The sequence below is a fragment of the Notamacropus eugenii genome, chromosome 1 (genome assembly GCF_028372415.1).
Source record: "Notamacropus eugenii isolate mMacEug1 chromosome 1, mMacEug1.pri_v2, whole genome shotgun sequence".
NCBI lineage: Eukaryota > Metazoa > Chordata > Mammalia > Diprotodontia > Macropodidae > Notamacropus > Notamacropus eugenii.
This window is the reverse complement of record NC_092872.1, coordinates 510,240,164-510,259,089: the sequence shown is the minus strand read 5'-3', so window position 1 is coordinate 510,259,089 and position 18,926 is coordinate 510,240,164. Positions and strand designations below refer to the sequence as shown.

The window sequence follows — 18,926 nt, the reverse complement described above, 5'->3', positions numbered from 1 at the left end:
AAGTGGGGATAAAATAGCATCTATCACAGTGTTGCTGTGAGGATCGAAGGAGTTAATGTCTATCAAAGATCTTAGCACTGTGCCAGGCATGTAGTAGGTGATTAATAAGTGCTTATTCCCTTCTTCTCCACATGACAGTCACTAAAATACTTGAAAATAGCCATTAAATGCCCTGAAGTTTTTTCTTCTCCAAGCTGAACATTCCCAGGTGTTTTCAATGCTCATTGCTCCACACGCATGCTCTGAGAGAATCTGCCCCACTTGTACCCAGCAGAAAAAGAGAAACTTAGACACAGACAAAAATGAGTTAAAATATGAAGATTTGAGGGCTCCCCTTTTCCTTGCCCCACATTGTTTCTTTGTTTCTTATTTTTCAGCGTTGGCATCATCTGTTTAAATACACGCTGCTTTGCCCAGAAGTTTATCTCCTACCTCAGAACTCCTCCCCACTAAAAAAAAAAAAAAAATAAGTATTCATATGATTTCTGCACAAATTAAGGACATATAACATTTTGGCCTTTCAAAACATACATATTTTTTAAATCACTTTCTCCCATCACCTCCAACCTGTAGCTGTTACCTTGGGTACTTAAGCATCTACAAAATGACAGGGTGAGATTAGATCATCTATAAAATCTCTTTCAGCTAATGATCCTGTGAACCTAAGAACTGAATAAAAATTCACCTTAACATTCATATAAGATTGACTTAAGAGGGAAAGCTTAGGTGTTTCTGTTATTGATGACTCTAGGCATCTAAGTGGTATAATGCATAGAGGACTGGCCCTGGAGTCAAGAAGATCTGAGTTCACATACAGCCTCAGGCACTTAATTAGCCATGTGAACCTGGGCCAGTCACTTAACCTCGGCCAGCCTTTTTGTAAAATGGTAATAATAATAGCACCTATCTTCCAGGGATCTTGTAAGGAGTAAGACACTATCTGTAAAGTTTTGCAAACTGTGAAGTACTGTATGAATGCGAACTACTATCATTTTTATGATTATGCACTATGCTCTACCACCACAAGGCTTAAACATGTCATTGTAATTATATCTGGGTTCTCTGCTCCAGCCACATTTTTTGTAGATGTTTTTTGATGTTCCTTCCAATTCTGATGTCCTGTGATTTCTTTGAATATTGATAAGTTTCCACAATGGAGAGGATTTACCTGCAGATCTCTGACCTTTTCATGGCTAGTCAATACCTTTAAGCCTGGGAAGTATAAAAATAGTACATAGAAGAAATACCCACTGACCTAGGATCAGAGGTCTGAACCTTGCTCACTAGGATCACTCTGACTAGTTATTTGTCCTTGGCTTCACTGACCTCCTGGACTCTAGACCTGTCTGCCTACTACCCCTGGAATTGCTTTTTTTCCTCCCTGTCCTAATTTATGTCTTCAGTTTTTACTCCTTTAATTGTCTAAACCTGAAGCTTGTGACATATCCTTCACATTTGTCTGAGTTTCTGATAAGTGATTCACCCATCCAGCTCTGTCCTGCTGATGGCCATGGACTGGCATAACAAATTATGTTTTAATTCATATTTTGGGCCCCATGAAAGCTGAGTCATACTATCAAATTGCTCTAGAGAATGACTACCATTCAGAAATATTAGGATATTTGTCATGCAGAAGTGAGTAAGAACTAAGAACAAGTGAGCCATGCATTAACCACTACCAGCTCCTATTAAACATTCCATTTTGTACCCCCCAAAAAATTCTATCCTTTCACTTTCAAAAAGACAAAAGCTCATACAGGCATTATCATTACTTGACAAAAGGTCAAATGGATCATTTGGTCATTCCTTCCTTGATGAAATTGACAATAAAGTTACTCCCGCCCCACCCCCACCCCCACCCCCCAAAAAAACACAATAGTCCCACTGGAAGATTTTTAAAATGCTGAAATTTGTGAAATTTCCTTGAGATTATCTGTACTCTCACTCTTAGGCACTCCAACTCTTCAGGTGAGGCTACCTATGCAGATAAGTGAAAATCAGATCAAAGGTGGCCAAGCCTTGAGGGCCCATTAGTACGCAGCAAAAATACCATCAGCTCACCTCTAACATAAACTGGTCGACAAGGTGTAGCTCTGAAGGGGATCCCTGATAAGAATGGTACATTTCAATGTCTTTAATTGTTGGCACATATCTGTGTAGAAAGAAACACAAATGTGCTTACCAATTGTGAGCCAAGGAGTATTTATTTTTCTTCCAAAAACTGAAGAAGACTTTGACCCCAGCTAGGAAACCAGTATGAGACTTGGCAGTGTAAACCATAAACTATTACTTTATCTGACTCCAGTTTATATGAGAAGCTATATTTGTAAGGTGCTGGTTTGAATTTGAACATGTGTTTACACAAGGGTATTCAGTGAGACTGGGGGAGATCAAATGTTTTATTTCCATCCCACATCTTTCCCTCTCTTTCTGTCTCTCTCTGTCTCTCTCTGTCTCTCTCTGTCTCTGTCTCTCTGTCTCTCTGTCTCTCTCTCTCTCTCTCTCTCTCTCTCTCTCTCTCTCTCTCTCTCTCTCTATATATATATATATATATATATATATATATATGTATGTATACAGACACCCACAAAAAAATATATATATATATTCACTCTTCCTTGATCACTCACTTCCTCTCTTTGCTCCTTCTCACTCTTTTCTCTTATTCTCACTCCTTTCTCTCTTCCTCATTCTCCCTCTCTTCCTAGCTTTCTCCTCCCCCCTCTCTCTGTCTCTCTCTCTCTTTCTCTCTCTCCTTTATTTCTGTTTCTGTCTATATCTCTTTCATTTTCTCTCCCCTTTCTCTCCTCCCCTAATATGTAGAAATGACCTATCACCCCAACCAGTGATTCTTTCTGAAATAAAAAGACATCCATCTGCATTGAATTGCACTTTTCATGCTGACCCAGTCTTCTCTTTATATAAGCACAAGTTAAAGTAAGAATAGCTCTTAGACAACCTAAAAAAACCTTGTTAAAACTTTTTAGAAAATGTTTCTTTTTACTTTAAGGAATCTCAGAGCTAGAAAGGGCCTTAGAGACCATCAATCTACTCCCCCATCCACCCCATTCATTTTATGGAGGGGAAAATTGAGACCCAGTGAGGGGGAAATCACTTGCCCAATTTCACATAGTTAGTAAGGAACAGATCTGGGATTAGAACCCAAGCTTCCTGATTCTCAACCTAATTTTTCTATTACACAATTCTGCCTTATCTGTCTAATGGATAGACAGCAGAGTCAAGAGGAAAGACTCAAGTCCCAACTCTGATACTTACTAGCTGGGGTGACACTGGACAAGTCATCCCCTTCCCTAAGCCATGAATTGGGAATAATAATGCTTGTACTACCCTTCTCAGTCTGGTCGTGTGGGAAGCACTTTGTAAACCTACAGAATGATGAGTTGCTATTATGACATCAATTATTTTAAACATTGCCGCTGTTTTCCTAGTTCACATGGTCCCCTGGGAATCTGAGATACCACTAGTTCACTTGGCAAGGACTTATTGTCAAACCTATAACCTGCTTCCACCTAACGAAACAGTATTTTCTTTTTATGACAAAACAAAATTCTATATTGTCTGGTCTTGTTTAGTGTTGTATTTTTCGCACTAATTATTAACTATACGGTAGTTCACCTAATTGAATTTAATTCAATGAACATTTATTAGATGTGGGGTTAGGGTTAGGGTTGAGGTTAAACGCTGAGATAAGCCATGATCCCAGGTCTCTTGGAAGTTCTACTTTACTAGGGGATATGACTCATATATAGATAACTGGAACATACAATAACACATAAATTTACTAAGAAGGTATTAGGAAAAGTCTGAGAAAAGGTCAACCCTGGAGCATTGGGGAAGGCTTCTTAGCAGAGATGGCAAGTTGGACTGGGCTTTAAAAGATGGGTAGCAATTCCACAGAAAAAGAAGAATAAGGTCCCTACTATTACCAGGAATAACACAAGCAAAGGTCCAGAGTATTCAGGAGAATGCTGAGCACATTTGAAAGACAGAGAGTAGTCCAGGTTGCCGAGAGGGTAAAGCATATTCTTGTTGTTGTGGTTGGTGGTGGTGGTGGTGGTGGCAATGGCAGCGGTGGCAGTGGTGATGGTGGTAGTAGCAGTGGTGTCATTGCTGTTTTGTTATATTTACACAGCACTTTAAAGTTTTCCAAAGTGTTTTATATTCCTTATTCTATATGATATTTGGGGTAGTAAGAGAAGACAAGGCTAGAAAGGTAGAGTGATGCCAAACTGAGAAATGCCTTAAGTGCTGGACAAATGAGTTTTACCAGGGCAGGGGGAGGAGGGAGGGGGTAGCAGTGAAGGTTTTTGAGCAAAGTAATGACAAATCTACATGTAACAGAAGATTAGTCATACAGTAATATGATAGTATACTATATATACCATAGTACCAGCACAAGATAAAATCTTAAGTATTTTATTTTCTTTTGACCCAAAGACTAAAACAAAACAAGACAACCTTTGATTTCAGGATGCATAATGGAAAGTCCCAATGAGTCTCAGGTGTTTGAATGAATGCCTTATTCAGTTAATTTCAGAAATATGACCCTTATTTCTTTTCCCAATACTCACTGAAAAATCCCCTAAATCTAATGATATAGATCTGGAAAATTCTACTCCCAGGGGTTTGGATCAACAAAAATGAATCCTGATGTGTCCCAGACCAAAGCCTTTCAGAACTTCCAAAAAAGCCCTCATTTCCTGTTACGCAACCAGAGGACCTTGGCATCCTCAAGGCACAACAGATCAGACCTTGCAACTATTCCTTCCTAGTACTATGAATGCTTGTCTATGTCTGCATGTCTATAAGATTCCCAGGTTAATAACAGTTTTAAATGGACTAAGTCAGTCCCTGATTCACCAAAAGGGCTTGAGAATTCCATAATCCAGGGAATCAGAAAAGTATCAGCCACTGAGCCTGTCTCCATACACATTCCCAAATGAATCTTCAAAGTGTACTTCTATGTTATGCTATTTGAGACTATTTTGAGAAATGCTATTTGAGACTATTTTGAGAAATGAGACTACATTGAGAAATGTAAATTTAATTTACTCCTGGTTCCCAACAACAACAAAAAAAACCCTCAGTCCAATAATGCAAATTCCATTTCCATTAAATGTAACCCATGGACCTCTAGGGGAAATAAAGATATGGAGTCAGTAAGAAACTCCAAAAGACATTTAAGAAGGACTACACTTGAATAATTCAAACCAAAATGATTATATTTCCTTTTCTTAAAGATCTCCAAGACTATGAAGGTTTCATAGCCTCCCTCAGTGAACTCAGTATTTAGTGGCCTCTCTATCAAAGAATTTTTTTTGGAGTCTAACTCCAATTCCTCTTGCCCATATAAGCCCACCTGTTCTAGTGTCAACTTTTATAAGAAGATGGACAACATCATATAGAACTTTAATCAATAAGGAATAAATAGAGATCATTATTTTCTCTGCCAAACATCTCTGAACTTCTCTGAACCTTGAGGTCTACCACAGGCCAGGCAAGTAGCTTCAGTTCTTGTATGGGGAGTAGTGTTCTGAATCCTAAACAAGATGCAACATTTAACATCCTCTCATTTTTTCCTCTAGCATCAGCTTACTTGACTTGCATCTAATGTGATTAAGCCTTCATGATAACGGGTGTACATTTTTATTAGGAATATGATAAGTGATTCAGTGGTAATTAAAACATGGAATGTTTCACAGAATTCCAATTCCACTTAAAGAGTAAGCCACATGTTTTGTAGGAGGAGCCAGTGTTCAGAGAAAGGGGAAAAAAGAAAAACAAGAAAAGTTTTTAGGAAGAACCAGCAGCTGTAATAAGCAATGACCCAAATTAGTTAGCTTTTAGTCCAAATTCAAGTCAAAAACATTTAGGAACCCAAGTGAGGAAGAGAATATCCTGATTACTGGGGAATGATTGACTAAGAGACTAACACCATTGACTTCCTGGCCTCCTCTCTCCTAAGACTGCTCCTCCCATCCCATTTTTACCCCCACCCATCCCTCTAACAATTAGGTACGGGGTTTGACTGGGTTGTTAACCAAGGCATTTCCTTGGGATGGGGTAATTGTCGATCTATTCAAAAAGCCCCAGGTGTCCAGAAGAAATGGTTTTGTCAGATCATTAGCTGTCTTCAGCCCAGAAATTCTGTAAAGCTGATTCACCTAGGGTAAGCAGAGTAGGGCAAACGAGAGTCTGCCATTCTTGGACTGGGCAGGGCATAACTTCTTCCAGGTCAGCTGCCATTAACAACCAAATGCAATGAACTACTTTAAAACCCAATGTTCAAAATGAAGAAAGAGACTTCACAATGTAGCCAGGACTTTGAAACAACTACACAATGGTAGGGGATCCTGGGTCAGATCCTAAACTCACCTTCCTTTTTACTTTGCTTTTAAGGAAGTGGATAGTCATATTCCTAAACTGACCTCCATGCTTAAACAAAATAGAATGCTACAATCTTATTTGATTCTTGGCATAGTAAATGTTACCTTATCTTCTGGTGAATCAGAATAATCAGAACAGCAATCAGCAAGGATAATCAGGAAAAAAATCATCCGAGGATGGAAATCCCCAAGTGAAAAGGGCCAAATATACACAAAGCGTTGAGTAGGGCTAGTGCCACTTCCCTGAAAGCTGCCAAACTCCAGTGCCATGACTCACAAGCCAAACATGTGGGTATCCCAGCCTCAAATGGACTATATAGACAATCCAACAAGAAATACTAAGTATTTATAAGTGACCAGTTATTACTCAAATTTGCAGCTATAAACAGAACCACATTTATACATGGTACAGCTTAGTTGCAATGCTACATTCTATTTATTTCTTCCACAAATGATATTCATTTTTCAAAGTCAGTGAAACTTCACTAACTCTGACTAACTGGTGGTAAGGCCAGGGGTGAAAAAGCATAGTTTCAACTGGGTGATTTACTAGATGCAAAGCAATGCAGCTGGTGGGACTAGCATTTGGGAGGTCTTCTGGGTCCACCCCTCAGAATCCATGGCTGCTTTGGAAGTTAATGGAGACAGAAAAAAATGGAAGCTCTCCTACTAAAGGGAATTCAATGGAACATGAAGGGATGAGACCTAGTTACATGCACCAAAGCTTAAACTCAAATGTATCCATAGGATGGCGAATGTGGCAAACTGGAATTCTCCTTACTTAGTTTAATGCCCAGCTGGGGCTCACCTGGTATCCAGCTGTAGACACTTAACTCTGGATTTCAATTCTTGCTAATCTCTCTGAAATCAGTAATACTCCGGTATTTAGGCTGCCTTTCTCTCTAGACACTAGCATTCAACCCTATGCTTAGCTATCCCAGCTACTGACCTGTCTCAGCAGTGTTGCAAGTGAAAGCTATTTTCTGGCCCTTTGTTTCATGTCCAAGACTAGTGACACCAGTTAGCTGACTTCTGCTTACTCAGATGATGGCTCTGCCCACACCCTTTGTTCATAGTCTACCCTGGAACATCCTAGGTGAAACCTCTTGCCTGCTCCCTCAGCTCAGGAAAGCTTTGGTTAACATACTAGGATCCCAGTAATGGAACTTAAGCCGTCATTTTTCCCCTGGCGTGTTCCAGAGTAACAGTATGTTTGAGCAGAGAATAGATAAAAATGACTTGCAATTAGTATATTGTTTTTTGCTTGTTTTCAATACCTGTAGAAACACTTGCTTCTGTTGTTTGTTTTTTAAAGGTTTAAATAGTATTCTTTAAATCTTGTTAATATTATCAATGTGCTTTGTAAACCTCAAGTTAACAGGTAATTCAAACTTCAATCTGATCCCTTGTCTATGCCCTCATCAATTTCAACTTACTAAAATTCAAATCACTAGTCCTACTGAACTATGGACTCCTGCGGTTTTGGTCACTGATACACTGGATGACCTAAGCCAAGTCACTGAGCTCAGGTCTTCACTTCTGCTCTACTAAGGATAATCATGTCTCCTGGAGCAGCAACAGGGGCTAGAGTGTTGTCCAAAGGTACAGAAATGTAGAAGGGCAAGGGAAGCACTTTCAGCTATTCAGTAGTAGAGAAATCATTAAGTTTAGGCACCTAGTCAACAAGAACGATTAGTTTGTTTGGTTTTGTTTCATATGGCTGCTTCCTCCTCCTCCTCCTCCTCCAGCAACAGTTTTGGGATAGCCAAGGGTTTCTGCTTTTTCTCCCTTGAACTCAACTGAGGGCATGTATCTATTACTTGTCTTAGGTGCAATCTGTGCTATCTGTCCCAGATACAAAAGCTGCTAGAGTTCTGTTAGCTATCTCTTAATTACCCCTCTAGTAATGCAGCAAATGGGAAATAAATATCATGTATGTGGAGTGCCTGAGTGGCTAAGGATAAGCTCTATTGAAGGAAATAACTTCAAATGCAGTAGGCCATGTAAGGGAATATTTTCCCTTGCAAACCTAATTCTTAGACTCTCTTGTTTAGAACTCCTGTATACTTATCTACATTAACTCCCAGCTATGACTACAAACACAGATTTATATTCCTCATACTCCAGTACTGAATCCCAGAAGTCAGGGGTATGTTAGTAAATTTTAACAACTGGCTCTCTAGAGGAAGGAAAAAAGGAGATGACACATTTAAGTTTAATATTGTTAACATTTTCTTCATCATGTTAAGTCTAAGCAATCAACAAAACATCAAACTGAGCCTTCTTGTGTCACATTTGCAAATTTCTAAACACTAGAAATTTAATAATTGGCTTTCACTAGCTGTCTCTAACACACCCATGCCTAAAGTCAAGTCAAGAAGTATTTATTAAGATATGGGAGGCACTGTACTAACCCTGGGGACATAAAGAAAAAAATCACAGGTCCTGATCTCAAGGAGCTTATAGTCTAATGGAGGAGAAGGAAGAAGAGGAGGAGAAGAGAGAAAGGGGAGGGAGGGAAAGAGAGAGAGAGAGAAAGAGAGAGAGAGAGAGAAATATGCAGAATGTAAATGTTAGGCTAATGCATAGGGGTTGGGGAAGGGAGAGATCTGAGACCTGTCACTAGTACTGATTTTGAAGCTTACAATCGAAAGATATAGTACAAAATCCCTTCTATACATGGTGAAGGGGCTAGTTGGCTCTCCTCACCAAGTTTCCTTCCTGCCCTAGATTTCCCACAGTTCTCTTTCTCAGTAAGTAATATTTGGAGTCCTGCCCTTCCCACTAGAAAACTAGTACAGTTTCCAGAAAGTGGAGGAAGTATTTCTCTAGGATGTTTGGTACCTAAAGCTTACCTTCTGAGTGTGGTAATATGCTCACAGGCAAGCCCACCAGCCTCTTCCTGAAGGATATGCAGTCTTCCTTGTAGTTCCTTAGGTTTTAGATGAAAATGTTTGAGAAAGATACCTAGAAAGAGAGAGCAAAAGATGACGCTGTATACTCAAAATGTAGGTGGCCAGAGATCACTTCCCAGTTCCTTCCCTATTAAGTATCATAGTAAAAGTTCTGAATTTGGAGTCAGAAAGACTTGAGTTTAAAAGGTGCTTTAGACACTAACTGTGTACCCCTGGGCAAGTCCCTAACTTCTTTCAGTCTTTATTTCCCCATTTGTAAAATAGGAGTAATAATGGTACCTTTATTAGAGATGTTAGGATCTAATGAGAATGGCGTTTTACAAAACTTCAAGTATTACAAAAATGCTAGCAATTAATAGTAATAATTTATATGCCTGGGACTATTTCATATCCAGGCACAAAACACTCCAGAAGTTTCACCTTCTAGAGGCCTTTCCAAGCAGCAGCAGCTTGACCTGTGTTGGAAGCAGGAGCAAAGTAAAACAGTACTGGAAAGTATATAATAATGATGATGATAATAATAAGTGATAATTTCCACTTGGGATCCTCTAAAAGCTAAGTAAAATACTACAGGGTATCTTGGTCCTTTGTTCTTAATTTCTTAGAGGCGAAGATGAAAAATGGACATCCCAGTTGGTATGCTGCTATGTGTGAAATATACAGCATATTGGATAGACCTTCTATGGAACATTCATGGAAAAATCTGTACAAAAAATCAATAAAGGATGAGGTATGAATGGAGACATCCATTGTGATCCATATCATCTGTGGCTAGGGTGGGAATAGGGGGAGTAGGAAGAGATTATTTTCAACACCAACAGACCTATAAAAGCATCACCTCATTTCTTGGTAGATTTGCTCAAGTACAAGATGATATAACTGCACTAGACATTTTTCTTTCCTGCATGATCACAGTATTGATTTCTCAGAAACCAAATGCAAGAACCCAATAGATTTCACCAGGAAAGGGGATGTGAGGGGCACAGGATGTGACTTTCCTGGTCTCATCAGAGACAAAGAACACTATACTTGGAGTCAAAAAGAACCCCTTGAATCCCGGCTGAACTACACACTGCCTACGTGATGGGAACAAGGCCAGTTATAAAATGCGAGTAGTAATAATCCTGGGACTAGCTTTTTCATAGGGTTGCTGTGAACAAAATGAAAAAACATTTATGAAAAATGCTTTGTCACCATAAATTGCTATAATAATTATGTAAAATTATCATAATTATTACATAAGATTTTAGAACCCACAAATGATTTCATGGGGTGAAGGGTAGAAGTTTGGGGTGTGGAAAAATACAGAGGCAATGGCTATCTGTCTTATTTGTCACTGGTCTACAAAAATCCACCAAATGGGAAAGTGCATACAAAATAACCCTGAAGCTGCAGGATGGTGTTTAGATTACAGAATTTGAGCTCCAGGGCCTGTATTGTTCAGGTCTGGTACACTTGTTCATGAGACTAAGGAAGAAGAGTTGGGCAGCTCATGCTTGGCTAAGTAGGGCAGAGAAAAATCTGGTACCTTTTCAAAAACCATTTAGTACTGGCTAGAACTGGAAATTCAAGGCACTGCTTTATTATTTCTCACTCTTTTAACTAACTTGGTGGTTTTGAAGCTCCAAAAAATATCCCAAGAGTCTTACAGTATTGATACAATGAATGATGGTAATACACTCAGTGTGTATATGAAGTTCTTTCATTAAACATCCTTTGGGTTCAGACTTGGGTTTCTCCATTGATGGTTCATCTTTGTCCTCCAACCTCCTGCCAGACATTCCCCAAGGCTCAGTCTTTACCGACTTCTCTCTCTCTCTATTACCCCTCTTTCAGAATTAAGGAACTCATCCATTTACACAGCCCTAACTGTAACCCCTAAGGGCTCACAAATCCTTTCCTCCGAACCTGTTTTCACTTCAGCAGTTTATCTCCAATTTTTTGTTGGAGATTTCTACACAAACATCCTGATTGCTTCAAACAAGTCACATCCTAAGCTAAGCTAATTCCCTGCTACATACACACACACACACACACACACACACACACACACACACACACACACACACTAGTAAATAAGATCATTCCATCTTTGAATTTATCTTTTATGTTGATGGCACCATTCTCCCAATCACTCAAGCATGCAAAGTTGGAGTTATCTTTGATTCACTTTTTTCTTTTATCTATTATATTTCATGGTTCACAAAGCACTTTATAAAAATTTTCTTATATGGTTCTTACAACAACTTTGTTAATGTAGCAAATTATATTTATAAGAAACAAATTATTACCCCATTTGACAGGTTTCAATCATGCTATTTGGGATCATCTATTCAAAACCATGGCCTGGATCCCCAGCAATACATCTCTATGCCAAATTCACACAAACAAACAAGCAAACACACAACAGCAAGAATAAACTCATCATTTCAAAAGCAAAAGATATGTAGTTAAAAGAAAATAGCTAAGTAAATGACAAAGAATTTAATCAGGTAGTAAATATTCTGACCACCTACACACAAAGTAATGACACGTCCCATACCTTTAAGGAAGTGGTCCTCAAATTCCCTTTGGTCCCTCTACTTTCTGAACCACAGAAAGAAGATTCATTCAGTTCAACCGCACATCACTAAGGGTAAAGCTGGAGGTATATAAAGCTCTGCTTCTTGAGGGTTTTTTTTTTTTTCTCCCATTCCCATAGAAGTAGGAGAAAGAACATTAACACCACAGAGCCACTGATGCCCTGGAGTCATCATGAAATTGCCAGGCCCCACTGTGTGGTCTCTTCCTGTGTTCCCCACTACTCTTACAGCCTCACTGCTGGCCCTTCCTATCCCACCTACAGTTCTCACACTTCACATCCCTGGTCCCTCTGTTCTCTCTCCAGATGGTTCTTCCCAGTCTTTCCCCCCCGATTACTAATCACTGCTCCATACAACTATGCCCTTCTTGCTTTCTCCTTAAACATCTGGTGTTTCCTCACTCCTTCTCATATGCCTGAGGCTATTCCACATCCAGGCATTAGATACCCCAGGAGTCTCACCTACTGAAACTTTCTCCAATAAGCAGCAGCATGATTAGCAATGAAAGTATGGAAAATCAGACATGTAAAAGTAAATACTTCTACTTTTTAAATTTTATTTTTCTTGTTTGTGTGTGTTTTTTTCTTTTTCAACATGGAAATATGTTTTGCATAACTCCATTGTTTTTTGACTTTAGAGGACCAATATGACAAGGGTGAAGTCTTGATTTGTGTATGAGTGTCATCATCTGGTACTAGGTCTATATCTCAAAAAAGGTAAAAAATCAAACAAAAAGGAATAGGATCTATATGTGCAAAAATATGCATAGCAGTTCTTTTCTGGGGGCAAAGAATAGGGAATTGAAGGGATGCCCATCAATTCAGGAATGACTGAACAAGTTGTGATACATGATTATTATGAAATACTACTGTACTATAAGAAGTGATGAGCAGGATGCTCTCAGAGAAACCTGGAAAGACCTGCATGGGTTGTTGCAAAGTGACATGTACTATGTGTAAAGTAGTAGGAATATTGCAAGATGATCAACTGTGAATGATTTAGTTATTCTCAGAAGTACGACTACCCAAGACAACTTGAAGGACTTAGGAAAAATTCTATCCATCCCCAGAAAAAAAAACAACTGATGTCTCAATACAGATTGAAGCATATTTTTTTTTCAACTTTATTGCTCTTGAACTGTTTTTTCTCTGTTTTCTTTCATAATATGGATATGTTTTACATGGCTATAACCTATATTATATATAAAACCTATATCAAATTCCTTGCCTTCTCAAGCAGTGGGGCAGGGAGGGAGGGAGAAAATTTAGAACTCAAACTTATAAAAATCACTGTTAAAAATTGTTAAATTGTTTTAATAATCTCTGTTTGACTCTCCCTCTTTCCCAACAAATCACTTTTCCAAATTCCCAACCTTAAGTCTATAGCTGAACCTCTATTCACAATAGCTGTCTGTATTCCTAACCCTATGACTTTCTTCCTAGGAGCACCCTTCCTCCGAGGGTATTCCCCTCATGATCTAGTTTGCTCATATTATGCTTATCCTCATTGCCCCTTTTATAAAAGGTATTGTAATACCTTGGACTTTTGGTCAAATTAAGCAAATCTTGTTTTTCTGCAGACTTGAATCTAACTTTTTTTTAGCTCTAAGTTTTGAAAAAAAGCTGATATTTCAAAGGCCTTGATGATTTGGTAACTGTCCTGCATTATTTATTTTTAGAAATTATTCTCATTGTCGTTAAATTTTTATTATCAAAGGAAAGTGTGAGTAAAGTCAGAGTAAAGTTTTGCTTTAGATAAAAGCCCAAAGTAGAGAGATTTTGCTAAACAGCTCACTGCAGTTAACAAAGGATAATTCCCTGTCTTAACAAAAAATAGCTTCAACAGAAATAGCTTCAGTTTTCAACTAAAGTGCTCAGAATGAATAGTCCTATTTTCAAACAAAAGCAGCATGATTTGCTAATGGGAATCATCTTGATTTAGTGGGGGGGAAGGTGTTTTTGACTTCCTTTATCCATATTAACACTTCCGGGAGGGCTTATACACTTACATGCAGCTGCAGTGCAGTGGAAAGAATAATGGGCTTGAAAACTGAAGACCTGACTTCAACTCGTGGCTCTCTTATTCAACTGTGTGATCTTGGACAAACCGCTTCACCATTCTGCGCTTCATAGTCCACACTTCATAGGTAAAGAAACTAGTGCTTATCCTACCTATCTCTCTGTAATCTTCAATCTCATCTTCTTAACTGGCTCTTTCACTGCTCCTTCAAACATGTCCAAGTCTCTACAACCGCACCCATGTCATCCATTAAGGAAAAAAAAAACCCTAACTTGATTGGAGTATTCCCATTATCTAGCATTCTCCATTTTTCCTCCCCTTCCCAACCAGTAAATCAATAAATATTTATTAAGTGCCTACTGTGTACCGCACTCAGTGTCAAGTTCTGGGGATGCAAAAAAGAAGCAAAAGACTATCTGTGCTTTCAAAGATCTTACAATCTAATGCAGGAGACAGCACACAAATAAATATATATAAAGCAAGATATATACAACATAAACAGGAAATAAATTAAAAAGGGAAAGCGCTGGAAATAAAAGGGGATGGGAAAGCCTTCCTATATGAGGTGGGACATTAGGTGGGAACTTAGAGGAAGTCAGCATGGCCAACAGATCAAAGAAGGGAAAACACTGCGTGCATGGGGGATAGTCGGAGAAAATGTCCAGAGTAAAGAGATGGACACTTCTCTGGGAAATTCCCTGAGAAAGCCAAGTATCAAAGAATTGGACATTGGGAATGCCTATCAATTGGAAATGACTGGATAAGTTGTGTTACATGATTGTGATGGAATACTATTGTGCTATAAGAAATGATGAGCAGGATGGTTTCAGAAAAACCTGGGAAGACTTATATGAATTGATGCAAAGTGAAATGAGCAAAATCAAGAGAACACCATACACAGTAACAGCAATATTGTATGATGAAGAACTATGAATGACTTAGCTATTCTCAGAAATACAATGATCCAAGACAATTCCAAAAGACCCATGATGAAAAATGCAATCTACTTCCGGAGAAAAAATTGATGGAGTCTGAATGCAAATCAAATAATACTTTTTTAACTTTATTTTTCTTGGTTTGGTTTTTTTTTGGTCTGCTTTCTTTTGCAACATAGCTAACAGGTTTTGCACGTCCACACATGTATAAACTATGTCAAACTGATTTCCTTCTCAAGAAGGGGGAAAGAGAGGGAGAGAATTTGGAACTCAATTTTTTTTTTGACAGTTGTATCGATAAAACTTTATTGAACTTCCCTCAAAACCTATGAAGACATGGAACTCAATTTTTAAATGAATATTAAAAAATTGTTTTATGTGTAATTGAAAAAATATTAAATTTTCAAAAGAAAAAAAGAAAGCCATCTACAGTCAGTGTTTTTTCTTTTTCCTCACTCTCTTTTAAGTACTTTGTAGTCCGAATTCCAGGCTTACCACTAAACTAAAACACCTCTCCAAAGTTACAAGTGATCCTTTAAACTGACAAATCTAATAGCCTTTCCTCAATCTGCAGCCTTTGTCAATCATCCTCTTCTCTAGGATATTGTCTCCTCTCTTGGCTTTCCTGACAGTGCTCTTTCTTGACTCTCTTTCTGCCTGTATGACAGCTCCTTCTCAGTTTCCTTTCCTAGCTCTTCCTCAAAGTCACCACCAGTAATCAAGGTCCCCTAAGCTTCTGTTCAGGGTCCAGTTCTCTTCGTCTTCTATGCTCTTTTGCTTGGTGCTCTCATCAACTCTCAAGGGCATTAATTATCATCTCTACACAGATAATTGTTACAGATCTACAAATCGAACCTTAATCTTTCCCAAGTTTCAGTCTCATATCACCAACTGCCTTTTGGACTTCTCGAATTGTATCTCAAACTTAATATGTCGAAAATACAACTCATTATTTTCCTCTTAAACCCTTTCTTCTTTCCAACTGTCCTATTACTGTGGGAACCACCATCATTCTCCCAACTTCCCACTGACGCCCACAACCTCAATGTCTTTCTCAACTGCTCAGTCACATTTACCTCACATATCCAATATGTCATCAAATTTTGCTTCTATCTTCACAGCATCTCCAATATTTTCCCCCTTCTTTCAATTCACATACCTGCCACCCTGGTACAAGATCTCAGCACTTCACACTTAGACTATTTCAATAGGCTTTTGTAACAGTAAGCATCCCAACCTACACCGGGGGCCCTGACATCACAGGTTCTTAGATCTGCATTCATAAAAGGAAAGGCAACTTTCAAGGGGTTAACAATCACTTTAATCAATTTCAGGTATCAGAGAAAATCAAAATCTCAGAGAAAATACAGAGAAATCAAAAGACAACAGACATGCTTCCAAAATGTTTGACCATTATTACATACATACACAGTTACCAGAGAGGGAAGCATCAGCTTCTGGGTTTTAGCTGGGGAGGGGGCGAGGGCTCCTTAGTGGCTTCCCAGAGTCTCTGTGGTCAGAGAAACACTAGCAGTCAGTAAGTCCCAAAGTAAAACCTCACCTTCAGAGTATTTATACACTTTTTAGAGCCAGAGGGCATAATCCTCTGACCCAGAGCCTCAACAGAAAAAATAAAAGGTACTTGGGACCCTCCTACAAAACAACTCCACTAATCAAGCTTCCCACAGGCCCATCAATGGATGGGAAAGATCCTCCTTAATCACATTTTTCAATCATATACATATTTATACATATATGATGGATAGATATATTAGACTTGCTTCTGTCTTTTGCGGTGGGGGTGAAGACGTGGGCCAGTATTTGTATCTTTTACATCTTGAATATCCAAGACAGAAATGAAAGGGAAAAGAAGTTGTAAAATTATAACATTAGATTTATGAAAGGAAAAAATACATTGCTTTGTCTTGGTGATTCAGGTGGTATGATGGTTTTCTGAAGTTATTGGATATAAGCAGAGGTTGGCTGATAGAGTCATCTTCTTTTCCCCACCTGCATCCTGGACTATATGGGGTTTTGTTGCAAAAAAAAAAGGAATAAATGAGTAAAGACAGCATGAAGTCTTAATTTGATGAGAGAGTAATATGAAAGTCTTCAGAATGAAGTCTCAAAAAGTAGGACATCCTAATTTTTGAGATGATTTTTTCTTGACTATCATTATTTGTATGGCTGTTACTTGAGAGAGAGTACTAGCCTTAGAATCAGAAAAACATGGGTTCAAGTTTATTCTCTGGCATATTATTATTTATATGGCCATGAGTAAATCATATTCAATCAGAGCCACTTTTAGTAAAACAAAACCAGCAAAAGATCCTATTTTACTTGCCATTACAGATTCTGGTTAGAATCCCTTCATGTAGTCCTTCTCCATCCCAGTCTATCCTCCAATCAGCTGCCAAAGTGATCTTCTAAAGTAGATATCTGAGTCAGTTAAATATTGGCTTTTAAGGCCATAGACAGCCTGGGCTCTTCCTTAATCTTCTAACACTTTACTACCCTCCACTTACTTTATAGTTCAAAGCAATAGCCTTGCTATTCCCTACATACCACATCTTCCTTCTTGCCTTTTCTCTGCCTCTTCCACATGCCTGGAATGCTCACCTCCACCTGTTGGTTTCCCTAACCTCTTTAGAGTCTCAAGTCTATTCTTCTGAAAAAGGCCTTTTTAGTCTTCCCCCCATCTCCCTCTCTACATCTACAGATTTCTCTCTGAGGTTATTTCCTCTTTTATACTATAAATATCTTGTTTGTACACAGTTGTTTCCATGTTGCCTTTTCCGGTAGAATGTGAGCCATTTGAGAGGAGGGACCACATATTTGCCTTTCTTTCTATCCTTAGTATTTAGCACAATGCCTGGCAAATAGAAAGTACTTAATAAATGCCTATTGGTTGACAACTGACTGACTGACCTATCGCCAATCTCCAACATGGTAGTATCAAAAATCAAAAGATAGAGTGTCAAACTAAAAGAAAAAAAGGGCAAAAAAGCTCTCAACCTGCCTGCCATTCATTAGCTATTATTATTATTGACATATTCTCCTCTTATAGCCTTTTCAAATTCCAGTCAATGCATGAGAGCAGAGGTAGACCTCCTAGATTGGCTCTTTCCATCCAAATATTCCAATTAAAACTTTTTATAAGCTTTTCATGTGCATGTGCTCATCAATATTCATAAATGTGAGGTCATCATACCTTTAAGCATCTAATTACCCAAAATGAATTGTTCAGTTAACATCTTTAAAGACCTGGATATTCTGTCTTTGTGGCAAACCCTTGCTGATAGAGAAATTAACACTAACTTTGAACATGGATTTATTTCTTACCCTTTAAGAACCACTCTTGAAATAAACGTATGAGCTTCTCATCATCAAATTAGTCAGTTGAAGGTGAAACTATTGGTCCATTTAATTAACTAAGAGACTTCATGCTAGCTCAACTTTTCATTTTGTGCTGAAGCAGAAAAAAAACTGTAACAGATTGGGAGTGGGATGATCTGGATAATTTAAATCCTAGCTCTGCCATTTGCTTCTTGTGTGACCTTGGGTAAGTTGAATCACCTCCTCAGTTTCCTTATCTGTACAGTTAGGGGCTTGGACTTCATGCTCTCTAACATTCTTTTTCATCTCTAAATGCTGTGACCCAAACACTTGATCATATTTTCACCAATAACATTCACTCAAGAGTAGAACTTATTTCTACCCTGTGACAGGTAGATGTTACATCTACCTGTTCAAAAATTGAAAATTAAATGGGTCCCTTGCAGTTATGAAATAGCTAAACAAATTATGAAATAAAAAATAATAGTATATTATTGGTCCCTAAGAAACAATGAATATGAGGAACTCAGAGAAACATCAGAAGATATGCAGTGACTACAGTTATCTAAACAATAACAACACTGGAGAGCAGTAGAACGATAATGAACTCTTGTACACAGTATGGATCTTGGAGAACTAACTAATAATGAAACATACTTCCTTAGAAATTTTGGATAAAACAAGCCAGACACTTTAAAATCCTTGTACTTGACAAATTCCATTCCATTAAAA

At 38.3% G+C, this 18,926-nt stretch overlaps 1 protein-coding gene across 1 annotated transcript in view; it reads right to left on the bottom strand.

The window, feature by feature from the left end:
• LOC140519948 (disheveled-associated activator of morphogenesis 1-A-like) overlaps positions 1–18,926 on the bottom strand; it is an 85,695-nt gene that overhangs the window by 16,679 nt on the left and 50,090 nt on the right. The window contains exons 8-9 of the mRNA XM_072633497.1: positions 9,263–9,374; positions 2,062–2,152 (exon numbers count right to left, since the gene is read on the bottom strand). Of these exons, the coding sequence (XP_072489598.1) occupies positions 2,062–2,152; positions 9,263–9,374 (203 nt within the window). The remainder of the gene's footprint in view (positions 1–2,061; positions 2,153–9,262; positions 9,375–18,926) is intronic.